This window comes from Xyrauchen texanus, chromosome 7, assembly GCF_025860055.1.
Source record: "Xyrauchen texanus isolate HMW12.3.18 chromosome 7, RBS_HiC_50CHRs, whole genome shotgun sequence".
In the NCBI taxonomy this organism is placed as follows: Eukaryota; Metazoa; Chordata; class Actinopteri; order Cypriniformes; family Catostomidae; genus Xyrauchen; species Xyrauchen texanus.
Window position 1 is genome coordinate 25724097 of NC_068282.1, and position 12409 is coordinate 25736505.

General features: G+C 38.1%; 1 protein-coding gene across 1 annotated transcript in view; it reads left to right on the forward strand.

Annotated features, from left to right (window-relative positions):
- The first annotated feature begins 8554 nt into the window (after positions 1-8554).
- The window catches only part of zbtb11 (zinc finger and BTB domain containing 11), a 24848-nt gene continuing 20993 nt past the window's right edge, over positions 8555-12409 (forward strand). The window contains exons 1-2 of the mRNA XM_052131141.1: positions 8555-9057; positions 9587-9798. Coding sequence (XP_051987101.1) covers positions 8748-9057; positions 9587-9798 — 522 coding nt within the window. The 5' untranslated portion in view covers positions 8555-8747. The remainder of the gene's footprint in view (positions 9058-9586; positions 9799-12409) is intronic.

The following is a 12409-nucleotide window of genomic DNA, read 5'->3' on the forward strand; positions in this document are numbered from 1 at the left end:
ATACATCAGCTGGAACTCCTCTCTTTGTTTTCCGAACCCTGAAACGAGGCATCCTGTGACATGCAAATACATGCAAACAAACAAAAATACTCATTTTGGACTAAATCTTCTTTGCAAATTCATTTCAAATGCATAAAAAAAAAAAAAAAAGAATTCAGCTTTCTGAGTAAATAAAATCTATCAAAACACCAGAAGGAGCATAATTTACAACCATCCCACAGAATAGGTGTAACAGTGTTCCATCTGCTCCCCGCTGACCATCTTGCATGTTTGCCTGGTTTTCTCAGTGACCTACATCCTAGCAAACATGCCCGTGTGGTACCATGCACCATGGGTAAGTGTGGGTTTACTGTGGGACAGTGTGGGCAGGGCAAACATACTAATCCCACGTGGGGCCCACGTGGGTTAGCCCATGCGGGGCCCACAGTAGTTTTGCCCTTTGGAGTCCCTATGTGGGCTTTCAATGGGCAACCCACTGTGTCAACAACACAGGAGAGTTAAAACTTGGATTATAGATGCTCAGCTGTTTCCAACTTTTTTCCTTGATGTCCCCTTACTTAAATGTAAGAAAATCCAAGAAAAAAAAAGAATTACTGCTTTTATGTTTCTCTGCCATTTTTTCTGTTGTGATTTTTAATAACATTTAAAAAAAGTTATAGTGGAACACACAATGCACAGTTTAATTAATTCAAATTGTGATTAGTTAGTTCCACAAGCCTGAAAAAATATTGCCATAATCAGGCAGTGTTTCCTTACCATTTTCTTGGAAGGCTCCCCAACACTGCATTGTCTACCATAAATTAAACACCCATTTCAGGTCTTGAGGCAATTTACTAGTGAACTGATGAGTTGAATCAGGTCTGTTAGATATGGGAATGTGTAGTGGTGGAACCACTTTCAAACAGCATTTACAAGCATGTTTAAGCACATCATCAATGTCACACAAATATATCACCAGTCTGTACAGGACAAATGTCTATCCCCACATGTGCTCAATCATGCTGTGTTTAAGCAGTATTTTACACTTGACAAATTTTTACAGTGCACAATCATGAATTTTGTCATCTGATAATTGTAACATGAGCAGGATCAGTTGTAAGACTGTATGTTTAGTGCCAAACACTGTACTGCCCTATCTCTGAAAGTAACGGTGGTGAGTAAACACTGCATAAGAAGTGATAATCACCATGAAAAACATAATAGTGGCCAAACAGTAGCACCACATGAAAGGAGTAGCAAAACAGTCCTGTACTCTGCTCACTGGAAAAGATGATTCAGGTAAGATATTATATAAATACGCAATGGTAAACAACAAAAAATCTTTAAGCACTGTTTGCCTGTAATATTTTGGGTAAGACAAAAAAATACAACTTCCATTATACAACAGGGCAAAAAGTTATCAAAACAGGAACCAATGTAATAAATGACAGGATAAACTATTTTATTACATTAACATTTATGCATATGATTTTTATCAAAAGTGACTTGCATTGCATTCAAGTTCACGCATTCCCTGGGAATCAAACTGATTGCTCTACTGATTGCCCAATTTTCTGACCACAGTGGCCCTAAAGGGGCATGTTTGCTGGGATCCTAGCTTGTCCAATAATGTAAAGTAGACAAATCTATAATTAAAACAAGCAAAACTTACTTTCATTGTCAGACAGGCATAATGATCTATTTGCAAAGGGAAAAAGAAAATGCTAAATTTACCCTCCAAAACAGACTTTTGAAGCAATGTGGTCCTTAAAATTTTCCACAGAGAAGATGCTTATGTGAATGTGCACATCCATTCATTCATCTTTTTATTTTATACAATTACTTTTATTGTTTTTTTTTAAGTACTGCAAACTTTAATTGGATATTTCATGACAGTAGCCTGTTTAATTATATATTCACCCAGCAAACATGCCCCTTTGGGGCCCGTGTGGGCCCACTGTGGGCAGAAAATGTGCCCAACTCACACATCCATACACACACACACACACACACGGCGTGAAATGTGGGGCACGTATGGGCCCCACCCTATGGGGCCCAGGTGGGGCCCCAGTGGGCCAGCCCTAAAGTGTGGGATGAGTGTGGGATGAGTGTGGCATGGTGCGGGCTCACAATGGGCCCCACTGGGGGCCTACTCTGCTTAACCCTAGGTTGTGTGGGCATACTGTGGGCACGGTATCTGGGCCACAGTATGCCCTGTGGGTCCTTAACAAATAATACAATTAGTTTGGTCTTACTTTGTACCTGCAGAATACCACAACATTACTATTAATGCATATGCAGAATAATTGCACCTGTTGAAAGTAGCAGTTATAAACTAACAGTCATATGTATGGGGGCCTACTCTGCTTAACCCTAGGTTGTGTGAGCATACTGTGGGCACAGTATCTGGGCCACAGTACGCCCTGTGTGTGTGCTCTTAGTCTTACTTTGTACCTGCAGAATACCACAGCATATGCAGAATAATTGCACTTGTTGAAAGTAGCAGTTATAGACTAACAGTCAGATGTTTCAAATACTTGCATTTCTTCACAGCCAGGAAAAAATTTAAGAAAATGTATTTTTAAAATTGAGTACAAAACTGATCATGGATTATATACTAAGTAAAATACATTTTAACAGAACAATAACCACTTAGAACCACATTAGAATACATTAAGTAGAAATCAATCCCCTCAGGGTCACCAGTGGATCTCACAGGGTCACCAGTGGATCTCTGCCATTTATCTTCTGGTCCTTCTGCTCCTTCCCCCATCCCTTTCTCTAGCATTGTGGAGCAACATTTTAATCGCAGCTTCCACTTCGGATCCTGTGGCCCGGTTACTTTTTGTCACAGCATCTAAGTAAGAAAGAAACCAATAATTGAAATGTAAATGTAAAAAAAAAAACAGGAAGTTTCCCAGGGCACCAAAAATATTTTGGGGAACTTAAACTAGTCGACTAGTGCTGCTAGTCGGCATTTGAAAAAATTGTCAACTAGTCCATTATATTGATTCCCATGAAACTTCTCAACATTTTATTTACACATTTACGTTTTGCGTTAAAAATAATTCTACAAAGGCTACGGCCAAATTTCTCTGATGTTAACGTATAGTGTATAGGGATGGTAGGATATTACTGCTGAGGGTGTCCGGTAGAACTGTGACACATTTACAGTAGTGTATTTATGTTTCATCTAAGCTGAATTTGTTTACTTTAACTTGTGGAACTAATGCAACAATATACAATTTTTTACAGTGATACAAGAAAGCTTAAAACCAATGCTTACGAGTAATTGTCTGCCTTCTTGATGAGTCGAGTGTAGAAGAGGCTAACCTAACAACTGCTCTGTAGTTTGGCTCAAATACCACTCACAATCTGATCCTGTTTACGCTTCAGATGATCAGGGGCCTCTGTTTTGTACAGGCTCTGCCCTCTATCGAGCTACAGGTTAATCCCATAGTGCTCCACCTTGGTACCCTGACACAACTTCACACACCTATTGCCCAATCAGGTAAGAGCATACCCATACCTAAATTAAGTTATGGTAGGGGTACAAACTGAGCTTGCAAGAAATGGCACTGGCACTACTTCAAATGGGTACTGCTGCAGTGAGTGCCACTCAGATGTAACAGCAACATTATCTAAATGACTTACGTGTTTTGTAGAGTGAGCGCACTTTGTATTTTTCCCAATCAGCTCCTAGTTTCTCATGCTGCAGCTGAGCATGCTTTACATAATTGGGGAATTTATATGGAGGCCAATAGCATCATCTCCAGCCATCCACATACTGCTTACCACTTCCACCTCTCCCCGTCCCAAGAAATCCACAACATGGAAAATTTTGGAGTTCATCTTATGTAATAAAGAAAAGATAAGACATTGTTAATTAAAATGATTCTTTAATCCATCCATCCATCCATCTTCAACCGCTTATCCGAAGTCGGGTCGCGGGGGCAGCTGCTCCAGCAGGGGGCCCCAAACTTCCCTATCCCGAGCCACATTAACCAACTCTGACTGGGGGACCCCGAGGCGTTCCCAGGCCAGTGTGGAGATGTAATCTCTCCACCTAGTCCTGGGTCTTCCCCGAGGCCTCCTCCCAGCTGGACGTGCCTGAAACACCTCCCTCGGGAGGCGGCCAGGGGGCATCCTTACCAGATGCCCAAACCACCTCAACTGACCTCAACTGACTCCTTTCAATGCAAAGGAGCAGCGGCTCTACTCCGAGCTCCTCACGGATGACTGAGCTCCTCACCCTATCTCTAAGGGAGAAGCCCGCCACCCTTCTGAGGAAGCCCATTTCGGCCGCTTGTACTCATGACCTAGTTCTTTCGGTCATGACCCAACCTTCATGACCATAGGTGAGGGTAGGAACAAAAATTGACCGGTAGATCGAGAGCTTTGCCTTTCGGCTCAGCTCTCTTTTCGTGACAACGGTGCGATAGAGCGAGTGCAATACCGCCCCCGCTGCCCCGATTCTCCGGCCAACCTCCCGCTCCATTGTCCCTCACTCGTGAACAAGACCCCGAGGTACTTGAACTCCTTCACTTGGGGCAAAACCTCATTCCCTACCTGGAGTACGCACTCCATCGGTTTCCTGCTGAGAACCATGGCCTCAGATTTTGAGGTGCTAATCCTCATCCCAGCTGCTTCACACTCGACTGCCAAGCGATCCAGTGAGAGCTGAAGGTCACGGACCGATGATGACATGAAGACAACATCATCTGCAAAAAGCAGCGATGAGATCCCCAGCCCACCGAACCGCACACCTTCCCCACCCCGACTACGCCTCGATATCCTGTCCATGAATATCACAAACAGGACAAAGCGCAGCCTTGGCGGAGACCAACCCCCACATGGAATGAACTCGACTTCGTGCCGAGGACCCGGACACAGCTTTCTTTAATATTCTTTAATATTGTACATTAAAAAGACAAACATATAAAAGTACAATAACTTCTGATGAATACTAACTTGTGATAAATAGCCTTTTGTGTTAATAGATGAGTCAAGTTATCAGGATTTATGCGAGTAGATTTTTTAAAATAGGGGAGATCAGTCAAGATTTAGCTGAGTGAAGTGTACATGTTTTTAAAACAAAATAATGTAGAATTAATTAATTTAAGCCTTGTAGGTTGTTCGTTTAAGGCATACGCTCAGGGTGTTTTAACTTTGACTGACCTAGTCCCAAATATTTGATGATATAGATAAACACTTACAATTTTAAACCTATTTTTCAGGTGCTTAAAATCTGAGCTATTGTGTTGCTATCTTTCATTGTCCATATTTTATAAGTGATAAGTAATACTTACTCTTCAGCAAATGGAAGAACACACCAAGAAAATGATCTGAAAAAAGACAAATATAATAATATTATAAAACAGTTACTTGTAACTAAAGCTGTGTAATAGAAAAATTATGCAAATCCACAAAATTACACTATAGATAGAACAGATGCTAAGACCTGTGACACCTGATCATACTCGTCACTGTGGTTGGCAATTAAAAAAATGGGGTAAATATGATCTATGATCAGTTTGATACCACTTACTGTGATACACTGATTTTATAAATATATATACAAGCCTTTTTTATTCAATACACTAATGCTGTGTCTAAATTCAGGGGCATTTGATGAAGAGTGTTTGTTAACGTTTTCCTCAAATGGCCAAATGTTTTGTGTCACTTCACAATACATAGCAGTGATGTTCTTTTATTGTATGTGAAATATTTTGAATTAATTTATTCAGCTTCACTAGGTTCATAAAAGTTGTCTTTAACCACATATTCTGTTAGAAGTAAAACTTAATTGTGAAAAATTAATTAAAATTTCTTTTTTTGTTGCCTTTATTGGACAGTTACAGTGAAGAGCAGTGTCAGAAATTAACTTGTCCATTAAGGGGCAATATTTACCCCCTTAAATTGATTTCTAGGGGCATTTAAAAAAAAAAAAAAATCTTTATCTTTATCTGTTCACTGCTGCGGACGATGACACATGATGTAGCATCTGGTGTTTTTGATGTGAAAATGGTTGAGAGGTAAGCATTTATTTGATTATTACGGTTTAGTGTTTATTGTATTATTAGATGGGTGATGTCTAGTTATGTAGCCCTTCTACTGCGACTGTTGGGTGTGTTGAGGTTCTCCCAACTAAACACGATAAACAGTGTATTTACATCGAGACACTTTTCGCGTTACAAATCTTGGTGAAGGCCAGTTTAATTTCATCAAACATTTATAGTTTATAGTATGACTTGTAAAAACATTAGACATACGTACCTTCAGTTTTTGCACAGGTAATGGTCAATGATAGATGGTCAATTATAGTTTAAATACAACCCTAACACTTAATGACTATTTCTAATATTAACACATTAACGTTAATTACTCAACTTCTAAAGCGAAATACACACTAAATATTAAAAATGTGTAACTAAAAACTAATAAATTATTATCAGAAAGCAAAATGGATTTCCAGTCAGCTGTTTATCAGAATTAACATCGAGAAAATCACTTTGAAATTCGCGCCACACGCTCATTGAGTGACAGTTTGGATCGTGGCCAGTTCTGTATATTTTGTAATGGCAATGTTTTATATTTATATTTTACATTTATAATTGTACTTATATTACCCTGGTAATAAAAATAAAAAAACACTGCTTTTGCTGATGGAGTGACTGTAAATTTGACATCTTTATCTTTTACTGCCTTAATCCATCTCTTTATATGTTGAGATTATTATTTCTGTTTTATTTTGAAATCAGTAGATTAATCACTATTATTTTATTGAATTGTATGGACATACATAGTAAGAAATAAAAACTTGTATTTATTTTACTTTTTATTTATTTTTATTAAATTTTTGTAGCTTTCTGAGTAAATTGTAGCATAAATTAATATTTGCTGTGATCTTCCATGTACCTCTATGGAATGCTTTACTATACTTGTGCGTTCCAAACCCAGACATTTTAAAAGGGTCTGTGTCTCCAACAGCAAAAAAAAAACAAATACACTATTGTGTTTCCATGACTTTCCAAAAGAGGAAAAAATATAGAGAGATGGATTACATCAGTCAGAAGAGAGAAAGATGTCAAATTTACAATCACTTCCTCTGCAGCTGTATTAGAAACCTCTTTGCAGCAGTGTTAACACACACACACACACACACACACACACACACACACACACACACACACACACACACACACGTTGTGTTTCCATGTTTTATGGGGAATTTCCATAGACATAATGGTTTTTATACTGTACAAACTTTATATTCTATCCCCTAAACCTAACCCTACCCCTAAACCTAACCCTCACAGAAAACTTTCTGCATTTTTACATTTTCAAAAACATAATTTAGTATGATTTATAAGCTGTTTTCCTCATGGGGACCGACAAAATGTCCCCACAAGGTCAACAATTTCGGGTTTTACTATCCTTATGGGGACATTTGGTCCCCACAAAGTGATAAATACACGCACACACACACACACACACACACACACACACACACACACACACATATATATATATATATATATATATATATATATATATATATATATATATATATATATATATATATATATAGGCTATGTGTTGACTAGAATATTTGACATTCATTAAAACATAAGTAAATCAAGTATAAAATCAAATGAAAAAAAAATTACAAATATAAATTAAGTATAAAAAAAAAGTATTTTTTTTTTTTTTACTAGATTTGTAATTGTTTACAATCCCTGGACTGCCTGGTTATGGTAATATTTTTTTCAGGCTTGTGGAACTAACTGATCACACTGTGAGTCATTAAATTGTGTATTGTTTGTTCCACTTTAATTGTAAAATTAATACATTTTAAAATGTTATTACAAGTTATATGTTTGCATTATTCTGCAAAATCACAACAGAAAAAATGGCAGAGAAACATAAAAGCAGTAATTCTTGTTTATTTATTTATTTGAGATTTTCTTACATTTAAGAGGGGGGTCTTCAAGGAAAAAAGGTTGAGAACCACTGCCCTAGAGCATCGATAATCTTAAAACAAAGTTTTAATTGTCCCATGTTGTTGACACAGGGGGTTGCCCACAGAAAACCCTCATGGGTGCCCAAAGGGCAAAACCACTGTGGGCCCTGCATAGGCTAAACCACATGGGGCCCACGTGGGATTAGTGTGGGTTTGCCCTGCCCACACTGTCCCACAGTAAACCCACACTTGCCCATGGTGGGCTCGCATGGGCATGTTTGCTGGGCACTACATTGTTTATTCTGTTCATATAAGACTGACAGCTACATTTCAATCAATATACATTTGTTTATTAAAAGCCTTATTCTATATTCTGCATCCAATTTTTCTCCTACATTTAGAAAATCCGCTTATGATAAATTATGCTTATGATTACAGTGAAACGTGTCTAAAACATCGTATATGATCATTGATATGGTTAGTGAATTTGTCTTGTTGGTAAACAGCGCTCTCTGTTGTAAGCGCTGAACACTTTTAACTGCTCGTCGTTGTTTCCGCAATTTCAAACGCAACATCCGGTTGTGCAGCAGCCATTTTGTCTGTTCGTGCAAGTCCACCCCGCACGGTCAAGAACTGACGTTCCCCCTTGGAAAACATTTCAGAAATCACACACTCGATACTTTTCTGTGTCCTCTATGGAAGTGGAAACGGGCTGAAAAATACCTTATTGAATTCTACGTTCGTGAATACTATTTTTTTGCTCGTGTGTCTTGCTTTTGTTAAGTAAGCGTCATTATTCGGGGTAATGTCGAGCGAGGAGAGTTATTTGGCCATCCAGCGCTATTTGACCGATGAACGTGAGCCTTACGCACCGGGCACGCACGGCAACACAAAGAGAAAGATCCGCAAAGCAGCCGCATGTTATATAGTGCGCAATGGGATTCTTTATTATCAGAGGCGGCAGAAAGGCCTGGATGAATTCACGGAGTTGGAAGTGGTGCTGCAGGCCGAGCGGCGGAAGGAACTGATCAAGGAGGCGCACATCACGTCCGGAGGGGAACACCTCAACCAGCAGCAGACATGGGAAATCATCTCCCAGAAATACTGGTGGAGAGGTACATTAATCAGAACTTTAATGACCAATGAGTTTTTCTGACTGTGTTTAAAGCCTGCGATGCTGTTGTCATGGAAGTTGCGACAGCTGGTTTCCTGACAGTATGTCACTGGCTGCTGCTTGCAATCACAGCATGTGACAAATTGTGACAGGCAACACCGGTTTCACTAAATAATAAACAAATAAATCTTATGATAAAGTTGGCTCAGCCAGTGTCATTTAAGGAGATGAATCATATGGTTAGATTTGTACATAGCCGTTTAAAGGGGATGGATGGATAGAGAGATGTGTGCCATAATCAGCTTTGTTTTAATGGCCAGTTTAGATGTCTATTTAGCCAAAATTGACTTGTTACCTTGTATTACAAAATAGGCACTAAATAAGTAATGAGCAGCAGTCCTTAAATATTTGCAAAAAATGCAATTGGTAGATAGATCAATATAATTATTCATCCAATATAGGACATTGCAGAATAGATGTTTATAGATGTTTCCCTATGATGATATATAAACCTATTCTTATACTCTCAGGTGTTCTAAAGCAGGTGAAGGATCGCATCAAGGTGTGCAGTCATTGCCAGAGCAAGCAGGAGAGGGGCAGAGGCAATTCTGAGAATACCTCGAAACAAGCAGCTGCCCGACAAGTGAGACGAAAGATCTCTGTCGACGACGATGATGATGAGGCAAATGATGATTTGGAAGGGGAACTGTGCAGTGGAGGGGATAAACATGAACTGGTATTTGTAAGTACAGTATCTCCTTGTTTGTATCACCGAATAACAGTTTGGCCCTTGAAAATCTCCAGGTATATACCCTACTAAGTTTGGGTGATATGGAAGAAATGTATTCACAATTTTTTGGATTATGAAAAATTGCAATATCCGATTACCTTGTCAATCCCCTGTCCACACTGCCAATATTTTACTGGAATATTTTGCATGGATTTCTTTTTGGATATTTTTAATTCATGTTGCTTTTCAAACTAAACAAAACACAATTAAAATAACAAAGTGGTAAATTTTTATATAACCACCTCCCCAAATTCAAACATTTACTGTGTCCAACTTCCTCCACCAGCCCCATTTGCCATCACGCTAGTATCCATCTACGACAACAGGTGAAAATCAGTAATACAAATTAAGATCTAAAGACAAGTATAAATGCTAACTATAGTTATAATAATTTAAATATAAATAACCATTACCTCTGGAAAGTTCAACACACCCCACATAATTTCTTCTTTCATTAAACGGCTACATCAGTTGTTTACGTCATGAAGTCTGTGCTTAATAGAATAGAAAACGCTAATTTTCCTGTTAGATGTGAGCCTAATAAATTGTGTTCCCCAATTAATGCTGCCTGATAATTTTCAAAATGTGATCTTATTAAAAAAAAACATTTGTATTGGATTTTGTTAATGTTGCCTAAATAAAAGTAAATCTAACTTTTGTTTTAGCTTTACACCTCTGGAGTCAACAAAGTTATATATTTTACCAGTTATATATCAACATAAATATTAGTCAAAAACTCTCTCCTTACACAGTTCGAATGTTGATGTAATCTAATTAAAGATATTCAAATCTGCTTACACACCAGCATAGAGAGAGACTGGCTATGCACATGTCATCATATTAACCGCATACTCTTGTGTATGGGTCCCTGTTTTTATGTGTATGTTAAATATTTGACCGTTTTTTATTGTTTGTGTCTGCATTCAACAACTTTACGTAAGCACAATATGCCCTACGTTTTATACCGTTTTTAAAGCAGCATATTGCATTCAACGTTGAGTTACTTGAAGAGGTGAAGGTTCAATTTACATCCTCATCCCCAATAATAGGATACAATCAATATTTATTTTGTTCATTATCCTACTTTGTCTAATGCTGCTAACTTTGACTGCTCTTTGATATCAAGCTTGTCTTACTGTTAATCAAGACAAATTTCCCTCTTGAAAGAACAAAAATACAAAACCCACATAGGTTTTAAAACAGATTAGCATGATAGCATTGTGCAAACTGTTAATGTCAAAGAAGTAATAACTATCATGCAAGTTATAACTGCTTGCATAAACATCTGGACTTGTGTATAACGGAACATTTCTTATGGATCTTAATGTGTATATTAACAACACAGAATGGCAGTGACAGCTAGCCAGCACACACTCATCCACTTTCATTCATTTCTGGCTTCTTTTTTTTTTTCATGTATTTTTTGAAGATCAGTGGTTAGATGGACCGATCACTCGTCTTCATATTTTCACTTATCTTAGTGCAAAGGGCAACATGGCACGTTTATGTATTTAAAGGAATATCAGATGCTAAAACTATCAAATCAAAGTCATGTATAGGTACCAGGAATCTACTGTAACGTTTGTTCTTGTTTATGGTTAAGGACTTGCTAGTGGCTGTTGCCATTGCATAATAAATTAGGTACATCTGTGCAGGTTTTGGGGTCTGTGTGGGGGATCTTATTAACATTTAAAAGTTATTGTGCTTTATTGTTATGTTTTAAGTTCTATTTAATGTTAATTATGTGGTTTTATGGTATGAACTGGGTTAATTTTTTTGTTACACTGGGTGAGATTAGTGCTCCTTTGAGTTAGGTGTGATACTGTATGATTCAGCTAAAGCCTGACCTATTGATTGAGCAAGTCACCAGTTTGATCATTATTGTCTGTCAAGATCAGGTAAGCAGTGCCTCAAAGCAGCTAGTCAATTCCCATGCTATTCTACTTTTTAGTGTTGTCAAAAGTACCTGTACTTCGGTATCAAGTCGATATTCAAATAAAAAAGATGTAACGATTCTAGTGTTTCTGCAGTACAGGTAGTACTGAGCACCGACTCAGTCCGGTACCAGCTTGCATGCTCTGTTATTCCTTACACTGAAATGGACAATTAATCATATTAAAACCATGACATGTCCTAGTGTGATTTATTAAACCGCTAAAGGCTGCAATCTTAGTGTGGATGACAGAGCAGAGCACTAATCCACTGTGAACCATGCAGCACACGTAAACCATATACATATTTATATAATTAAATCATTGCATTTGCACTTTAATCTCAACTCAACTTTATAAACATTGCATTTAAAACAACAGACTTGACCAGAGTTTGGCAGTGGTTTGTTCCGTTGGTTATGTTGATATTGGACTTGTTTTACTGTGGATATACTTGCCTACCCGTTTCATCCAGCATCTTCACAAGGTCCTTTACTGTTGTTCTGGGATTGATGTGCACTTTTCGTGCTAAAATACTTTAATCTCTGGTAGACAGAATGCGTCTCCTTCCTGAGTGGTGTGGTGGCTGCGTGGTCCCGTAGTGTTTATACTTACGTACTATTGTGTGTAGA